The sequence below is a fragment of the Echinops telfairi genome, unplaced genomic scaffold, assembly GCF_000313985.2.
Source record: "Echinops telfairi isolate 266 unplaced genomic scaffold, ASM31398v2 ScPeMD7_23;HRSCAF=83, whole genome shotgun sequence".
Taxonomy (NCBI): domain Eukaryota; kingdom Metazoa; phylum Chordata; class Mammalia; order Afrosoricida; family Tenrecidae; genus Echinops; species Echinops telfairi.
Genome location: NW_022103920.1, coordinates 78,498,731 through 78,518,546, shown reverse-complemented (window position 1 = coordinate 78,518,546; position 19,816 = coordinate 78,498,731). Strand labels below are relative to the sequence as shown.

At 39.0% G+C, this 19,816-nt stretch overlaps 1 protein-coding gene across 2 annotated transcripts in view; it reads right to left on the bottom strand.

Moving 5' to 3' along the window:
* Window positions 1-19,747, bottom strand: part of SP4 (Sp4 transcription factor) — a 66,358-nt gene extending 46,611 nt beyond the window's left edge. For both annotated transcript variants that reach the window (XM_004702713.2, XM_045288841.1), the window contains exons 1-3: window positions 19,610-19,747; window positions 19,109-19,224; window positions 17,044-18,598 (exon numbers count right to left, since the gene is read on the bottom strand). In XM_004702713.2, coding sequence (XP_004702770.1) covers window positions 17,044-18,598; window positions 19,109-19,224; window positions 19,610-19,616 — 1,678 coding nt within the window. In that variant the 5' untranslated portion in view covers window positions 19,617-19,747. The remainder of the gene's footprint in view (window positions 1-17,043; window positions 18,599-19,108; window positions 19,225-19,609) is intronic.
* Between the last annotated feature and the right edge of the window lie 69 nt (window positions 19,748-19,816).

The window sequence follows — 19,816 nt, the reverse complement described above, 5'->3', positions numbered from 1 at the left end:
TTTGATTTACAAATATGGAATCCTACTTCGCGGAATTTCATTTATCACGGTAGGGTCTAGAACCGATTAACCGCAATAAACGAGGGTTCACTGTATATGCTACAGATATAAAAATGACCATGCACAAGAAAGTGAGACTGCAAACACACAATTTAGAGTATTATGACTGAACTTCTAATAATGCATTATACCTATTTAGTGCTTTGGTATTTATAAAATATTTTCATACATGCTGTCTCATTTAATCATCACGAAATCCTATGTGGTAGTTATCCTTGTTTTAAAGGTAATTATAAGTGAGGTAACGAAAAAATAAAGGCCATCCTAATATGCAATTACTGGTATACCTGGGAATTGAATTCAGGTCATGATTTTTGTTCCACTACTTTCAGCAGTACCATAATATCTCAATTTTAAATTAAACTTACAGGAATATTATGTCAAAATCAGTAATTCGTTATCCAATGCCCTTTATAGGGTTGTGGTACAGTGAATTACTTGATATGGCTCCTCTAGCCATTATCTCTGTAATTCCCATCAAACAAATTTTTCCTGATGGTTTGGATAAAAGGGAGATGGGAGTGCTGACAGGATTATCTGATTCTCTTGTGACTGACTGTTAAATGGTGTTAACTATGATAGTACACGCTTGGGACTCTAATGTGGGGATGGGTCAGTTTTGCCATCCTGCTGGGTATAAAATGAGCCATCTCAGCAGATGTCTTACTACCATCGAGACAGAAGATTCAACTCAGCAGTGGAGCTTAATTTTTTAAACCTGAAATCCTCGTTCCAGAGACAAAATGCTGTGACACCAGAAAAGCGGCAGAAGAGTGGCAAAAGCAGAATCAAAGAGCCAGGGGACAAGAAAGCAGTGGGCATCTCAGTGCATGGAGCAAGCAGAGTAGAGTGCTTTCAAGCAGGGGACTGGCTTCTGGGATGTTGTGTTTCCAGGCACTTTTGGGGGAAAACTAGGTTTGCTGACACACGGAACTAGTATTAAGTGCCTTTGAGCTGAGGCTTATGGTGGAACCACATGCCCTTTGGGTATAACCTGGCAGCCTTAATGCACCTTATTATAGGACAGGGCAGAAGCTAAAGGACAGAGACGCATGCTGTGAGCAGGCCTAAGGAGAAATGCTCCTGAACAGAAGATGTGTATCCTCAGCATTTCTGATCCTGAATTACAACCTACTGGCGAATCCCATAATTGTTGAGTATTGTCTATGAGTTCTGTGTGGCCAACATAACGTTTTCTCAAACCAAGCAAAGATGTTCAGAGGGTTGTAGTCATAATTAGTCAGAAGGCTGGAAGGCTTGTCTCACCCTGCCCTCATAGAAATCGTCCTTAGGCTAATGTGGCATCTTGATTGCCCTGCCTCCCTGTGAAGTCAGAGGAGGTCAGATGATACAGCCCCCACTCCATTTTCACAACTGTGAAAAAGCATGAGCTAACATTATACTGAAAAGCACAGGGTGCTTAATAGTCAATCTTTACTAAGGTTGCTTGTAAGTGGTATTTGTTACACACTATTCTTTTTTATTTTTTGCACATTTCTGTATAATAGTAGAGTATTAGACCTCACATAACCTTTCTATAATAGTAGAGTATTAGACCTCACATAACCTTTCTATGATTTGATTCCTAAAACAGTATTTCTTATTTAAAACACACACACACAGCCAACAAACTGATTCCAATTCTCAGTAACTCAGTATTTCTTAGTAGCTGTTAGTGTTAGATTAGCCTTACAAAAGGAAACCCGAGAAAACATATTAAACACTGCTTTTAACACTCTTGTATTTATTATAATTTCCAAAATAACTTTTCAAAGGAATCATTCTGTAAATTAATTTAGCGCACCCCAGTATATATTTTTTTCTCAATGTTGCAGCTGGAATCAGATTTTAAACTCCCATTTGTTACCAGAAATTGCGAGGCTGAAAACAATCTCTCTGACTTTAACATTTATGTAGCATAAAATTCTACCAAATGAAGACATCGTTGTTCTTTTTTTTTTAGGCCCGCCCCTCCACCAACATCATTGTTCTTACAACACCTCTTAGAGCAGCTATCATATTCTTCAACTTCCAGAAAAAGGAGTTTTCGCCTTTGAAAAGTAAGAACACTGAACTATTCTGTTTATAAATTTCTAAGTTTTATGTTATTGGCCCCGGGGCAGAGGCTGACTATAAGTCCAAGTTATGAAGTACTAAGTTAAGATGAAAAACTTTGGTGTGAAGATTACAAGTTAACTTTTACAGAGGCTAGAAGACAACACCAGAGAGTTTTCTGCAAAGTCACAGTGGCAATAGTTGCTATCATAGGGCTGTGATGCCTATAAATTAGAAATGCTCAGACCCACGTGGTCAGACTCCCAGACTCCTTTAATTGAGAGGGCATCTCTAACCAGGCATTTTCAATGTTTGTATCCTCTGGCAAGGGCATTTGTAGTAGTCAGAAGGGGCCACAGATGGTAATCTGAATGCTCAAAAGTTTAGGACCCATGCCATTACTGAAGGCTGGGCATGTGTTTGCTCTCCAAATAAATTCCTTAACTTCTTAATAACTATTCAAACCTAGAGTTAAACTTTTTAAATGGAGAACAGGATTGGATTCCACATTTGATTTGGCTTTTAAATTACCAAAACACAGAACTTTGCATTTTAATAAATAGTGATATACCTCGTTCAGTTTTACTCCAAAAATATATTTCATTTAAAAATTAGTAATAGTGTCCAATGGTATTATCCTTGAGCTTTCGATTGGCACACTAAAATAAAATTAAGTTAATTTTGACTTCCACAGAATTTTAACACTAACATTGAGTTTAAAATGCTTACTCCTAACATTTCATTTCCCCCCAAAATCATTTCACTGTACCAAAGAAAAACAAACATACGAAGCTTCCATTTCCGAAGGTCACACAGCTGTCAAATAGCAGAGACAGCCTACTACTCAGCACAGAGTTCTTTTCTTAATTTTATCGCAACGACCTCTGCTCACCAGAAACTGTGCCTGGAAGAAAGCACGTTTACCTTCCACTTTGAACCAAAGTGGTTTGAATCAAAGTGGTTTACTTTACCACTTTGTAAAATATGCATGTTTCAGCTATCACTGCCATTCAAAAAGCTGCCCAAGAATTTTTTTAAAGCACTGAAAGTTGTCTGAATGCCTTGGCTTCAACACTTAAGTTTTAGCTAAGGTTTAGGGTAAGAGAATGGGAATGTAAGTAACTGTGTTTCTTAGAATTACCGTAAAATGAGTCATTTCTCTTAATTATTGTTAAGAGTAGGTGAACAAGGAACAAGATGAAAAGATCCATAAACTATAATCCCCTAACGTTTTTTGCCAATCTAAGTTAAGTGTGCACACAAAATGACTAAACCACTCTCTTGGAAATATGCACTAAAGTAAATTTACTTCTTTCTCATATACTACATATGTGCTTTACTGTAGCACTACATTCTCTTATAAAATATAAATTATTTTGGTAGTATGTTATTAAAAAAATGAGGAAAAATGTAACATTTTTCACTAAAACTAATTTCCTTGGCCGTATGATGAAGCAGAAAGAATTTTGAAGCCAGATAAATCTAGGTCCTTTCCCCAACATCCCTATATATTAATTCTATAACTCTGGCTAAGCTATTTAACTTTCCCAAACTTGACTTTTCTCACCTCTAAGGTAAGAGCAACAATCTAATATTGAGCTCAGATACAACTCACCTAGCACAAAAGCGTGGATCCCATGACTTGAGAACAGGTGTTCTGTTTCCTAAGTACCTAGAATAGCGGTTCTAAACCTGGGGGTTGAACAACCCTTTCATAGGGGTCACCCAATTCATAACAGTAGCAAAATTACAGTTATGAAGTAGCAATGGAAAAAATTTTATGGTTGGGGGTCACCACAACAGGAGGAACTGTATTAAAGGGTAGTAGCATTAGGAAGGTTGAGAACCACTAACTTAGAACAATGCCTGGTATACAGTGGAAGATATTCAAATACTTGTTTATTGAATAAACAAGTCCCTGCCAAGTGACCTAATGCTACATAAAAATGGCATGCAGGCTACCTGAAGCCTCGAACTCCAAAAAAACATCATTTTTCAGGTCTTTAGGTTCCCTTCAAGTCAGTTATTATCATAGTCACCTTCAGAAAATAAGCATAAATACTAATCTGCTGACATGTATCACATCCTGGTCAAGAAGTCATGAAGTAGAATCTTCATACAATATGCAGTTTTTAATTTTACAAATATTAAGGAAAATTTACACTAAGGCTGTTATGTGGTTCGTAGTCATTTCATCTGCTTAAAAGATTCAAAGTAATGTTTGTGGGACATGTCTATTTGGCCAATATACTCGTATTAGCCTCTAATTCCCAATCTACCCAAGGCACATGAAGTAGTAAAAGCTTCTGAAATTCAAATTCATTCTGTGGGATATGTGTCCCAAGCCCCCAAAGGGAGACAAGAATAGAGCACTCAACTAAAGATAAAGGAACCTGTGCCTTATGAAATACGCAACGGCAATTACAAGAAAATACTTGAAAAAGTACTGCTCCACTGTAAAGGCAGCGGATAGACCTCTTCAACTAGATCAGCCTTTGGAAGTGTGTTCATTCACTAGTTCCCTCACCTATGGGATGCATGACCCATGGCCAGTACCCTGTTAGCCTTGGTTTCATGTTGCATAAATGAGGTTTCCATTATTACCTTCTTTCATAGAATTGTGAAAAATCAATGAGTTACTAAAAAGTGCTTTACTTTTGACTGACATACAGCAGGCAAACAATGAATTAATTCCACAAATGACCCAAGGAAACAAAACCATGGTCCATGATGGTAGCGGCCAAAGCACAGTGTTCTGGAGCCAAAAAGTACCTGATTTCTGGCTCCACCATTTAATGTGCAGCACCCACAAGTTAATTAACCCCTCTGGGCCTCAGATTTTGCACCTGGAAATAGGAATGACAGCAAAACTTACCTTTTAGAATATGTGAAGATTAAACAAGTTAATATTTCGAATGTTGCAGACAGCATCAGGTATATTATAAACATAACAGTAAATGTCAGCAAAATAATAAAAGACTAATGAAGAGCCCTATGCATCCTTCCATTTGTGAAAGACTAGATGACTTACTTGAGAACATTAACCTGTAAGGAACACAGCAAGCCTCAAAATATAGATACTGAATATCTATTTGTAGTCTACTAGTAGAGCCCATGAAATGGACTGAAGTCTATCAAGAGGTTACTGAAACTATTAATCTGCCTTAAGATAAAGGTAAGCACTGATATCCACCATCAACAAAATATGGGAGAATTCCTAGAAATAAAAATATATCGTTTTAACTTTATAAAACTGTACTAATAAACACAAATTTCTGCTTCAACAAGCACATTATCATAACTTGTAGTATATGTGAAAAGTATCTATCATGTTAATATCTCAAATTGGTTTGTATGGAGATTTAATTATTTAGTGACATGCGCAGCATTTATAAACCACTTTAATATTCTTTCTCCTGCATAAATCTAGTCAATGTCATCAAATTTATCAAGTTTTATTTTTTTCTTCTTTGCTCTTCTCCCTCCAATTCTCTATTCTAGACACCCTCAACAACACCCAAATAGATTTTCCACCCCCTCCCACAACCCCACACCAGTCATCGGTAACCACTTACCACAGCACAGATCACTATCTGGTTCCTATACTCCTGTGCAAAAGCAGCTCCGCTTCTGTGAACAAAAAGCTATGGTGACTTGACTCATTATTTACAGAACTGTATGAAACCCTCTCTGATATGCCACAATCTGAAGCACCTACCTAGTAACTTCAGGACAGAAGCAAACTGGAAACTTTAAATAGCTTCAATTTCTCAAAATTCTTACTGCTAAAATGCTCACATGTAATTTTCCACCAAAACGTATGTAACGATCGGATGCAAATTTTCTTTGCTTCACTTCATTCATCACTTCTTTTATAATCACTTCTTTTCAAACATGTATTTTGAACCTATTCCAAGCATTTATTCAACCAATTCTCCTCTGAAGTCTAAGTTCTGCACAAAGCCCTTTCTCATAGTTCAATACTCGGCAAGGTGTAATTTGTGTATTATGTGTGGTGGCAAGGGAGGAGGGGGGGAAAGGGCACGGATCAAATTAAGATAGTCCCTGCCTACAAGAGGCTTACGCCATTCAACCCTAGTATATACTACTACCATTATCTGTGGCTGAAATTTACTCTATCTCTAGAACACTCCTTCCTAAATTGCATTCCCAAACTACATGTGATAGCCAACAGAAAGTGAGACGGCCTTTTCACCCTCTTACCTGACAAACTCTTAAACGTTCTTTAGGGTCCAGAGCAGCTATAAGCCCCTCCATGAAAACTTTTCAAGAATCCTCCAAGTGGAACAAGCTCCTCCTTCCTCTGTTCTACAGCATTTCATTCATAGTGTTAGAAACTGAGCACTTATCATACTGTATTTCAATTAGCTCTACATACACCATATTCCACTAAGTCTAAATGGAAAAAAATGTTGCCAATTACACTATGACATGGTATTGATTATAAAGCGCACTTTGATTTCAGAGAATAAACTGTCCCCAATTTTTTTAAAAATTAGAATATTGAAGAAGTATAGATATCTCCTTCAACAAATAATACAAGTATACGGTGAGGGCAGCATGTAAACCTCCCTTCATCTTTACTTTCTCAATGCTTGATATTACCGCACTTATACAGAGGCGTGAAAATAAAAGTACACCTGATGTTTATCTAATCCCTTACTATTTCTTTCACATCTCTATTTGTGCACTAAAAAGACACCAGTGCCAATTCATGGTTGGATTACTGCAACAACATCCTTTACACTGGATCCTGAATTCTAACTTTTCCACAATTTGATCTATAGAGAAACATGCTAACAATATCATTTCACTGCAAATCTTTCCATTTGATCCCTGATAACCACTCTATTCAAAGGAGCTCTGCTAAGCACTGGACTGTAAGCTTAGCAGTCCACACCCACCAGCCACTCTGTGGGAGGCTTTCTGCTCCTGTAAAGATTTACAGCCTCAGAAACCCCACTGGATTTGGTGGTTTGGGTTTTAACCACTATATTTGGATTCTTCACACTTATTATTTGTGGCAGAATCTTTTCTTCACACAAAATGTTAGGAAACAGTCTAATAAGCAGAACTTCTATGGGTAACTCAGTGCTGGAAGGTTTCTCACTTGGCACACCTGGAGCTACATCGGAGACCCCTGTACTGCTAGGGAACACAGAGCAGGCTCGCCACTACTTGTGTAAACTGTAAGCTTACACTGAAAGGCTACGCTCTTCCAATCTTGGGTCCCAGTCAAACTGATTCTAAGTTCACAAGCTTGGCTTAAAACACCCAATCTCCTCACTTGTTCATCCTCAAAGATCCGAGTTCCATTTTCCACTATCTTTACAAATTAATCTCCAAAGCCTATTTCAAGACCTGTCTCCACCACAGCTCACAACCCAGAACTTAATTATAAACTCTCATTTGCTGTTTCAGTTGATTTCGAAGCTGGACTTATCTGCACAATAAAACCAAAAAAATCAAACCCACTGCCATTGAGTCATTTCCACTCATAGTGACCCTGCATGTACACAGACCTACCCCAGAGGGTTTCCCAAGTTGTCAATTGTTACTGAAACAGACCATCACATTTTTCTTCCACAAAGTGAGGCGGCTAATGGGTCTGAACCACTACCTTTCGGTTGACAGCCAAGTGCTTTCACCACTACACCACCCACCAGTGCTCCCAACAGAAGTGCTTTTTTAAGCCAGGTTAGTATTTTCAGAGTCTCTAGATCATACAAGTTTCTAGATCGCACTAGACTATTATCCAAAAGGCAGTTTGAACCCACTCAGCTGTGACTCGGACCTGCTGTTCTACTTCTTAAAAGACAGCCTTGAAAATTCAGTGAAGTTATACACTCACTGCTCATGTGGGGTGACTGAGTCTGAATCAACTGGACAGCTACTAACAACAGTACTGGCCTTAACATGAGACTCAGCACAGTGGGAGTTCTGGCGGTGCAATGGTTAAGCTCTCAGCTACTAGGCTTTTGGGGAGTAAAGACCTGGAGTTTTTCACGCTAGTAAAGATCACATCCTACCAATCAACTAAAGAATCAATTTGACTCAAGTCCAAAATCAATTAATTTAACGCCAAGAATCAACTCAACAGCATATAACACTGAAGCACATTGTTTCCTTTCCACTTGAAGACAATTTCCCCAATATCCTCCATTGGACTTCACCAAGGTTTCGGATATTCCTTTTATACATAGCCTTCCTCCTCTATTTCTGATATTTAACTCAATCTAATATCCATATCCATACCTAAAGCAACTTCTCCCACTCTCCTAATTCATTCTTTTGGTGTCATTATGTACAGATTTTGCCAGGTTACCATCGCCATATGTATCTTTCTTTTCAATACTCAAAGTACTATTATACATATTATCTTCATTGATCTTGGCAACTCTATAAAATAAAAAGGTTAAGTTATTAATATGATTACTTCACAAACGAAGAGAAAAGTAAAGTTCCAATTCTATTTCCAAGATGGAACAGAGAATCTGGGGGAGCAGTTCTATGACAATGCCCTAACAGCGCTGGGGGTTAAGCACTGGGAGTTGCTAAACAAAGTTGTCTGTTCAATCCACCAATAGCTCAGTACAAGAAAGATGCGGGTGTTTGCTCCTGTACAGACTTACAGTCTCAGAAACCATATGGAGCAGTTCTAGTCCATTTGACAGGGTCAATGTGAATATGAATCCACTTAATGGCAATAGTTTTGGTTTGGTGGGGTAAAAATATACAATCTCTAAACATCTACTTTAAACAGAGGGTTTTACCTGTTATATTTGTCTTTCTAATTTTGTTCCATTATTTTAGCCTATTAAGAGTCCTGGTGGTACAGTAAAGTGCTTCACTGCTAAGCAAAAGGTCACTGCTTCAAACCCACCAGCTATCCCATGTTAGAAAGATATGACAATCTGCTTCTTTAGATTTACAGCAGTGGTTCTCAACCTTTCTAATGCCCCCCAACCAAAAACTCATTTTCATTGTTACTTCATAACTGTCATGCTGGTACTATTATGAATTGGACGACCCCTGTGAGTCTTTCAGCCTCCAAAGGGATTGTGATCCACAGGTTGAGAACCGCTGATTTACAGCCTTAGAAAACTTATGGGCCTGTCTGTTATACAGGGTCACTATGCATCTGCATCGACCCAACAGCACACAACAACAAGCCTTCTAACATTATTCTGATTTTCCATTCTATCCCCTATTACATTAGCAATACCTCATCTTGAATTCAGTAAGTAGACCATCTTCAATCTGACACTTGGGGAAACAATTGCTAATCAAGGGTAGAATACTATATGATAATGTCAGACACCTCTCTTAAGATTAATAAGAGCACATTTCATACAATTGTTCAATCAACTATAACTATGAGCTTTTAAAGATATGTGACCAGGAAGAATGAAATCCAAATGCATTGCTTGCAGTGAGGTACAATGACTTCGCTTGGCTATTCCAGCCACAGTCTTTGCAACCCCCACTAAATGACTGGGTGGGCATGTGCAAGTAACATGCAGAGAGCTCTACCTCAGGGATTGGGCAGTGTTGCCATCCTGCTGGGTATAAAAGTGAGTCCCTTCAAAAGCAGGAACTGAGAATCCCACAACCAGCACAAAGAGCCAAGAATGAAGCACATATAAATACCTGCAAGGAGGGGTGGCACAGAAGCAGTGTGGAGACTGTGAGTCAGAGGGGTCAAGACCCTAAGATAGATCTGTGGGCTCCTTGGCCCACAGAAAAAGTAAAGCTGACTGCCTGTAGCACAACGCTGGCTAGCAGAGTAGGGTGCCCTTTTGGTACTTATCAGCCCTAAAGGAGCTTTCTAACACTTGTCAGATTAGGGCAGAGGCCAAGGTCCAGAGAGAAACATGCTTGCCAGCATGGCTGGGAAAAATACTGTGGGCAAAAGAACTGTATCCTTAACATTTTGTAACCTGTTACCTTCCCTAATAAACCCCATAATTGTGAGAATTGTCTGAGAGCATCACACCTAGCAGAGTGTCATGGGAGGGGCAATTGGTGTCAAACTGGAGGGTGGAGGCACGTCTGACCTCTGCTCATAGGAATCATTCTTAGGAAGATATAGGATTTGGATTTTCCTACTCCCTTCTGTAGCTGTAGGCTAGAAGGGGCATCCACACCATTTCCTCAATAGCATGGCATTGTTTTCTTTGCATAGTCACTTGGAGACCCTAACAAAAAGATTTGAATCCAGTTTCTCAGTAAACCCAGTGGATCCCAATGATCCCTTAATTCTTTTGTAAATGCTCAGGGCTAATCATTTTTCCAATAATTCATTCAAGAACTTTGTTAGAGCTGGTAATCAAACTAATTTGCCAGTACTTTAGGGTATTTTGAAAATCTGAGGTGATTATTTAATATTCAATGGCCTAGTATTATTTACATACTTCATGATTTTTAGTTTGATAATTACCAATGCATAACCACACCACCACCATAGTATGTTCTATACACAATACTAAATACTCATAGAAGATGGGACAACCTATCTGGTAATAATCAAACTCAATTTGGGTATTCCCCATTGTTAACCTCGGTGAAATTTACTCATTTATTAGCAAACAAGCTCAGAAATATAACAGCAAGAAGACAAGACCAGGAGCCAATATTCTAGTACTCACTTTGCCACAAAGTTCAATCTTTCTGGTTTCAGATTCCTCTTTTTAAAAAGCATGACTGATGAGGTAAAGGGGGAATGGTGCTCAATCATCTCTAAGTTACCTTAGAAAGTCAGGGTTGCATCTTTCACTGTACTTCCTCAATCTATATGTTGAGCAAATAATCATGGAAGGCAGATAATCTGAAGAAGAGATTCACCACCTGTGATACACAGATGCAGTCTCACTTGATGAAAATGGAGGGCTTGGAAGAACTTGCTGAAGATTTCAGCCTACACCTTCAATACGGATTACACTTAATGTAAAGAAAACCAAAATCACCCTAACTCGATCAGTAGACACAACTTGATAAATGAAGAAAAGACTGAAGTTGTCAAGGATTTAATTTTCTTTATATCCACAATGAATGCTCTTGGAAGCAGCAGTCAACAGCTCAAATGAAATATAACATTGGGTAAATGTGCTGCACAAGTTGAGGACTGCGGTGTTCCTGACCCAAGCCTCTTATGCAGTTGAAAGTGCGACAATGAAAAAGGAAGATTAAAGAAGTGATGCATTTGAAGTAAGGTATTGGAGAGGAATATTGTTAAGTACCACAGACTGCCTAAAAAAGCAAACAAATGAGTCTCAGAAGTAGTACAAGCAGAATGCTCCCTAGAAGCAAGGATGGCGAGACTTCATCTCACATACTTTGGGTAAGTTATCAGGAGTCACATGCTCTGGAAAAGGATATCATGCTTGGTAAAGTAGGTGGTCAATGAAAAAGAGGAAGACTCTAAACAAGATGGACTGACACAGAGGCAGCAACAATGGGCTGAAACAACAATTTTGAGGATGGTGCAGGAATCGGTAGTATTTAGTTCTGTTCAACACAGGATCACTAAGACTCAGAATCAACTCAACAGCAAGTAACAACAGTTAACTCTAATTTCAAAAAGCTTTTATCTCACCACATATTTGCCATATATACTCACGTATAAGCCGAGTTTTCCAGCACATTTTTAATGCAGTGTTTGTGGTAAAATTAGGTGCCTTGGCTGACATGCGGGTCGGCTTATACTCGAGTATATATGGTATATAAGCAATGTGCAGTTCACCAGCTTTCCTTCACCATAGGTAGCTCATTCACTAGGTAACAAAATGACAAAAATTATGAACATCTATCAGAAAGAACACATACATGTACATGGACTGTTCTCAGGCTAGGTTGCCATTTTCCTGTCATTCTTTATTATATCATCCCAAGAATTTGAAGTAGCAGTGTAGAACCACTTGCATGTAGGAACTAACAAGAGGAAAAAGTCTTGCTAACATCTAAACAGTGAAAATGCAAAATGCCTTTATAAGTGGACATTAGCAGAAATATCTACCAAAGCTACAATTAGCGATTAATTCTCTATAGCTCTTCCAACTTAAATACTATCATTTGCTAAGCTTATGTCATGCAAACGCGCAATCAGCTGAGAGGTCAGTAGTTTGAACCCATTCGGTGGCCCTTGAATAGGCCTGGCGGTCTAATGCCTGGCAACCTGCTTCTGAAAGAACATAGCCTTGAAAACCCTATGGGGAAGTTCTACACCACACCACACCCCACACTCAGGGTCTTCGTCAGTCATAAGCAACCCAATGGCCACTAACAAGACACAATTCCACAATATTTATGTATAGCATTCTTTCCCCTCAATATTCCTAAACGTTTTACTTGTAATATAGTCTGATCTAGAATTGAAAACACATGACTAAAGCACTATATCCCACTGCTCTTATTTCTTCTGCTTAAGTCCTGTTTGAAAAATGTCTTAAGATTAAAAAATGAATGTGGCTCTACACTGAGTACTTTTACATCTTCCATGAAAAAATTAAAAATAGACAGTAATATTGTTATGCGGTCCTCACCGAGTCGTAAAGGTCATGGGCATACATCATCTAATAGGGAAAACCAATTTGGCAATTCAGAACCTAAATAACTTCCTTGTACAGGGTAAAAGATGTTAAGTTACTCATAATCAAGTTTAATCTATAACAAATAAGATTAGAAAATTTTAAGGAAATGAAATTCCAAGAAGAAACCTAACTTCTCCACAGAAAAAGAAATAATCAAACACAGCAGTATATGTATACGTATGAGCAAAGGCATGTTATTTTACAATGTCAACTAGGGAAATCCAAATGTATATAATATATAGAAAAGGAAAAATCACTAATGGATTAAACCACAAGCCAATTTTCTACTTTTAATAGCTCTGGGGGGACAATTTTTGGAGTAAAACTGACTACTGGATTAAGTTAGGTTTTTAAGTTATATATAAATTTCAGTGACTTCCTTTGGTCCCTATTTTCGCCAATAATGAAGAATTCGCTCTCCCTTTCCTGGTTCTGCTACATGCCCAGGTTTCATACTTTAATTTGCTGGAAAAGAAGAGTCAAGGAAGAATCAAGTTCTCTATGGGTCATCAACATTTTGTCAACATGTCTTAACTTTCTTTGTGAGATGAATAGAGTAACAATGTTAATTTGCACTAAAACTGACCAAGAAATATCCACTCACCAGGTGTATGACCTACAGCATATGTTACTATATGATGATTAGGGCAAGAAATAAATTAAATTCCTAACCACTCCAAGCTAATGTAGATATCAATGGCCTCTGTACATTCTAAATACTCCTGAAGTTCTAAATACTCCTGTACATTCTAAATACTCCTAAATGCAACTCCTGAAGTTCAATTTTATTTTGGCCACTTGGACCACCGGAGGGTGCATTGTGAAGTAGGTAGTTCTGAGTAGAGAACCTTCCACTTTTCTCCTTTAGTTAAAACAAGGCATTTTTTAAAACCAGCAGTAGTCAGTCACTACCCTTTGGGCTTTTCAGCCCTCTTCACTCAGAGACAAACACAGAATCCCAATAAGAAAACAGGCAAAATAGAGGGGTCCATGTACTCAGACCCAACATCTAGTTAGCTAGATGCTAAGGCTGGAACTCAGGAATTTTCACTGAGCTCAAAACATAGGAGCATATTATGCTGAATACATATCATCATGTTGTCAGTAACTTTCTTATTTCTTAAAAGGAAGTATAAAGTTTACTGGCTTAAAGAACTAGCTTTATTTGATTTGTCACACGATGATTCCCAAGCACCACTACCAATCTGCCCACATCTTTCTGACCCCACAAAGTTTAAAACAAGGATACTGAGAAGTTTAGTCTCCTGTTCTGGAACTACCCATTCCATCTGGCTAATAATATTTTTAAGCCCTGATAACTGTCTAAAGTACTGAAAGTATTGAAACTTTTTTCAATACATTTAACAAAATTAAACAATACCACTGCCCTAGGGGAAAGCATGAAACCGCCAAGAGAATATTGAAAGGCGAATGGGCATACAAAGTAAAAGATCTGAACTTCAGGCTCATATATAAAAGAGATTTTTATAAACACATTACAGTTGAGTCGATTTCCAGCTCTTACCAACCCTAAGGAACAAAGTAGAATTGCCCCAGGTTATTATATTCTTTCCTTCCAGTACAGTGGTTCTCAACCTTTCTAATGCTGTGACCCTTTCATACAGTTCCTCATGTTGTGGTGACCTCCCAACCATAAAATTAGTTTTGTTGCTACTTCATAACTGTAATTTTGCTACTGTTATGAATAGGGCGACCCCTGTGAAAGGGTCTTTCAACCCCCAAAAGGGTTGCAACCCACAGGCTGAGAATCACTGCTCCAGTAAAATACTCTGTGTAACGCTGTTGAAGTCTTAAAAACTCAGTCAATAGAAATGGCTTCGGTAAAATCACTCAAAGTCATTGCTTCCAAGTTCAAATTGCTACCATCGCCATCACTTCTTACACCTTAATTCTGGCAACATGTCAAGCACCTTCTATGAAAGGCGGTATAGTGAATTCTGAAACAAGGCTCACATTGACTATATTGACTGGTCTAAACCAGGCTACCTTTCTGGGGTGGTCTTCTCAAATTATTTAAGCATATACATTACAACTTCACCTCTTCAACATCAACCAAATTTTAAAATTTTGGTTTAAAAAAAACACAAACTGAAGTTCAAATGTCCTCAAGCATATTTAATGGCCCCCAAGTTATCTAAACATGTCTTGAAGGGGGAAAAAAAAGCCTTGGAGTGCTTAGCACACAGTCACCAGTCAATATACACATTAGAAAAAAACCAATACAGTTATATTTGCAATCCATTCACTGACATGAACTCTGAGGCACAATGACTATCAATGCCCAGCTGCTTGCAAAGTCCTCTCTTGATTCAAGTCTGGTCATTGTCTATAGCTAGTGAGCCTTAGAATCACCTAGAAAGTTTATTTAAAATACAAACTTTTGACCCCCTCCCCCAACCCCACAAAAAATTCTATTTCCAGACAGGAGATTCTGTTTATAATGTGCTATCCAAGTGAACTCGGAGTGAGGTTGTTAAGAAGATCATACTTTGGGTAACACAGGCTCATTCTTACATTGGGCATGATATTTCTAAGCTAAGTTATTATAACTTACTCAATTATCTTAGTCATAATTCACTAATGTTTAATAGGCAAGACAAAGCATGACATTAACTTTTGCTTTGACAGTGCAAACTATCACTCAACCAACCAAAATATTTTTCTGAAATACTAAGCTACTGTCAATGTTTAGGAAACAGTAGGAATAGAGCAAGCTAAGGATTTAATACAGAGAAATGTATGTAACCAAGTTGCAAAAGTTTTAGGGAGAAACATAGCATAGAGGCAATGCATGCTCTTGAGTAAGATTACTGAATTGTCTAATACAGTACACAGAACCTATATATGGCTATTTAAATTTTAAAAATTTAAATAGAGCTCCTTAGTCATACTTGCCACATTTCAAGCACTCAATAACCATATGTGGTTAGTTCTTAACACACTGGACAACACAGACAACATTTCCACAAAAAATATCCTATTGGATAGCACTGGTCTATATAAAATCTACTATATACTACTGGTCTATATAGATTCTACAGAGTCAGAAGGTGCCCAATGGCAATTTTCAACTTTACACATATACATCTCCTTTAAGTATTTTCGCTCAAAGTGTAATTGTATACATTTCATATTACCAAAACAGAGATATTTAACTAAAGAGATCTGAAAGTATCAGAGGCACTAAAATCACAACCAGGTTTTCACCAACGAAGAATCAATGAAAAGCATTTAATTATTAGATAACAAAATATTACATAAAATAGGATTGTGATCAGCAAGGTTAACATTCTTAAAAGGACTAATTTTCCAACTACTTCAGAAATAATTATTTACATGTTTAAAAAATAAGAATGACTTTATAACTGGTTTCAGAATGGCCTTACCCCCATTAAATCAAACTAGTGATTTTCTTTTCTCTTTCTAAAACCACAGACTAAAACAACTACAAATAATCAACAGAATGATATGGATATATGTGTACTTAAATATACATTTACAAGCAAAGGACTATTTTTGATGTCACAATCTACAACTTCAGTATTTTTATTTCAACATCCTGAGCAAATCTTGATTTTAGCAGAACAGTAGCTATAAAAGTTAACTGAACAACTTGCAGTTTAAAATTTATTATCTCCCAATTACATGGCTGTCTAGTTTAAATTAAAACACAAAAAAAGTCTGGGTAAATAAGATACTCAAGCTTAAGAAGTAACTTAAGAGTTTTAAAAAGTGAGCCATATTATACTGTTGTGTTAAAACTTCACCAGACTCACAGCTCTACCCTAATGCAATGTTAAGTCTATGAACATTTTGACTAAGGTTCTTTCTGAAGGGTTCAAATGTGTTGAAATAAGATCTCTGGCTTAAATTCGGAAGACAATGATGATTCTAACCTGGGACATTTTGTTCTCTGAAAGAATAATCTTTACAAACTACCCATCTAACAAATGTAATATATAAACCAATAATAAAAGCCATCCCCCATTTAGATATAATAATCATAATAATTACAATTGGTAGTTTAATATTAAACTGTTTATTCCTTTGATTAATTATCTGCTTACTTCAGAGGTCTATGACAAACCTAAGAGGTAGCCAGAAATAACAGAGTTATGACTACATTTCCCACAAATAACGCACCCACATAAAACAGTGTGCACTCCCATAAAGCACGCATAACTAATACAGGAAGCTCACACAGAAGGGATGTGGACAGCTTGAAAAACTGTTTAAAAAGGAAAACGCACACATTATTTGCACAAAAATATGGCAAAGCTATTTAAAATGTACTTACCTGCAACACTAGTGATTGTAACTGGAACTCCCTGCACTTGAACACCTGCAGCACCCAGGTTGGCAACACTCACTGTCTGAAGGTTAGGCACTGATGCGAGCTGGGCAGTATTCAGAGTTATTGGGGCACCAGCAACAGCCACAGGAGCAATCTGAGCAAGAGTCGTGCCACCACTTGAAGACACTGGGGTGATGGTTAATTGCTGGGATAACCCAGCATTCTGAACTTGCAAATTTGAAAGACTCTGAATATTTTGAACCTGTACAGTTTGCCAACTAATTTGCCCTGAAGGTGTTAGAGTCGGAGCCCTGATAAGCACCTGAGTCGGATTTACTGCTTGAAGTTGAACATTCTGTAAAGGCTGCTGCTGGATGGTCTGAATCGTCTGCCCTGACTGGAGTTGAAATGACTGTGGTGGAATGGCCTGAATAATCTGTTGCTGAGGTTGCTGGATCTGGATCTGTTGTAAAATAGGCTGGCCTACAATTTGCACCTGCTGAAGTGAATTTGATTGCTCCTGTGCATTCTGTAGTCCATTAGGCTGCAGCTGACTAGAGCTCTGGGCTTCAGACTCATTGGCAGCAGGTGTTTGAGATTCTTCAATGGTGCGTTCCGAACTACTGGCTGATGTGCTTGCATACTGGCCCGTGTCTGCTGAGCTCACTAATGTGTCACTGCTCGTCAGAGATGTAGAAGCAGTGGTTGTGCAGGTAGTGGAGGAGGAGGGAGATTCCGGCATCGTACTGGCAGAAGCAGTGGTGGTAGTGGGTGTGGAAACCAACGGATTCCCATTAGAAGTCCCACTATCAGTAGTAGGAGGAGGCTGGCCAGCCTGTCCGGTCCCTCCTCCAGCAGTCACATTGTTTATCACTGGCAAAGCTAAAGTCACTCCTCCGATGTTAATTGGTAGGGTTGTTACAACTTGAGCCTGGGTACCAGGGAGGGTTTGTAATTGGAGTGGTATTGAAACACCGGGTCTAATTTGGACTGGAACTGTTTGGTTGGCCAGGTTTTGAGCAAGAATATTCCCAGAAGCTGTCCGGTTAGCAGCGGTGAGTATAGCTTGATTATTACCCGCAGAAATGAGCTGAATTTGACCCTGCAAATCCTGTAGAGACGAACTACCAGTAGGATTGATTTGGATTTGCTGGCCTTCCACTGTCTGGAGTTGTGGAATCACTTGGTACTGCACGTTACCACTTGGATTTTGTACTTGTATGACTTGAAATTGAGCAGGGGTGGAAAAACTACCTGATTTCGTTTTTGTCGGAGATGCATTCCCGTTATTACTGCTGGAAGAACTAGATGAGCTAGAAGCTGGTTGAGAAATGTTATTTTCTTTTGAAGCGGGGGGAGTGGAGGCAACCAGTTGCCAAGCGTTTCCAGCAAGTTGTGTTGTTACCAGTTCTAGCTGTTGTGGCTGATTTTGAAGTTGCACCAATCCTTGGCTTGGATCTATTATAATTTGTTGTTGTCCAGTTGCTTGATTTTCACCAGGAGTCCCTATTTTGCTGCAAGTAGCTGCCAGTAATGCCAGAGGAGAGGGCTGAGAGTCCTACCCAAACAGGGTGGTAAAGGAGAGGAAGGGAAAAAAAGTGGGCAGATTTAGTGGAGGCCATTAATTGGGGGGATTATTTATTACTTTTTTTTTTTTTTGACAGCTCTAAATAATCCAAACTTACCGTGGCAGTGGTGGCAGAAATAAAAAAAGAAATATAAAGCTAAAGCAATAGGAGACCTGTGACATAAACTTTAAATAAATGGAAAATTTCTAACAACTTTCTTGAAAAGTGTTACTTCCTAAACTTAAAATGCCCTCTGGAAAATAACAGTTTTCTTACAGTCTATGAGTTTTTGATGTAATTTAAAAATAATGTTATACCCTCAATTATGTGAAATCTGCATGAACTTATAATTTAATTTTTAAGTTCCTCACTTTCAGAAAGATGTTTTGAGTAAACATTTTTATTCTGTTCTTCACTTCTGGGATTTACAGGGTATAACTGCCTCTCCTCTAATGTTTGGGGATGCATTTTTTTTTTTTTTTAGTATGTTTGCTTTTTACCTGGGAGCCTGAGGTTTTGGGTTTTTTATTGTTATTCTCTGGCTCAGAGGTTTTCCCTCCTTCTGTAGCCATCGCCACTGCTGCTGCCGCCTCCTCCTCCTCCTCCTTCTTCTGATCTGCAAGAAACCCCATGTACACGACAACAGGTTATTAGGATTATTATTATTCGTCTTTCCCCTCCCCTCTTCTCCCCCTCCCCCCCCAACATTAATCTCCATAAACCCGCGATCCAAGCACACGGGAGGGGGTGGGGGAAAGGGAGGGAAGGGAGGAGGGGGATATCACAAAACGTGGTTTGAAACCCGACCCATCGGCTTCAGAGCAACACCCAGAAGGAGGTTGTTCCCTCTCAGACATTAAGACAAAACACAACCCTCCCTCCCTCCCTCCGTCTCCTCCTCCCCTTAAAGCATCTCAGCGGCCCCAGGGGAGGGAGGAGAAGCGAGCAGGGTCCGGGGAGGGAGGCGGTGAAGGAGACCGAGGGGGGTGGAGAATACGTACCGCTCATCCCGCATTAACAGGACAAACCCTCAGACGGAGACACTGGGATAGAGGTGGGTGGGGGTGGGGGCGAGGCGGGAGGAGAGGCCGGTCCCGCCCGCCCGCGGTGGCTCGGAGGAGGCTGTAGCTGGCACAGGCTCTGCCTCTTTTTCCGCGAATGGCCGCCGCTGGGCTGTGGCGTAGCAGCTCCTCTCCGCCCGAGCCCGG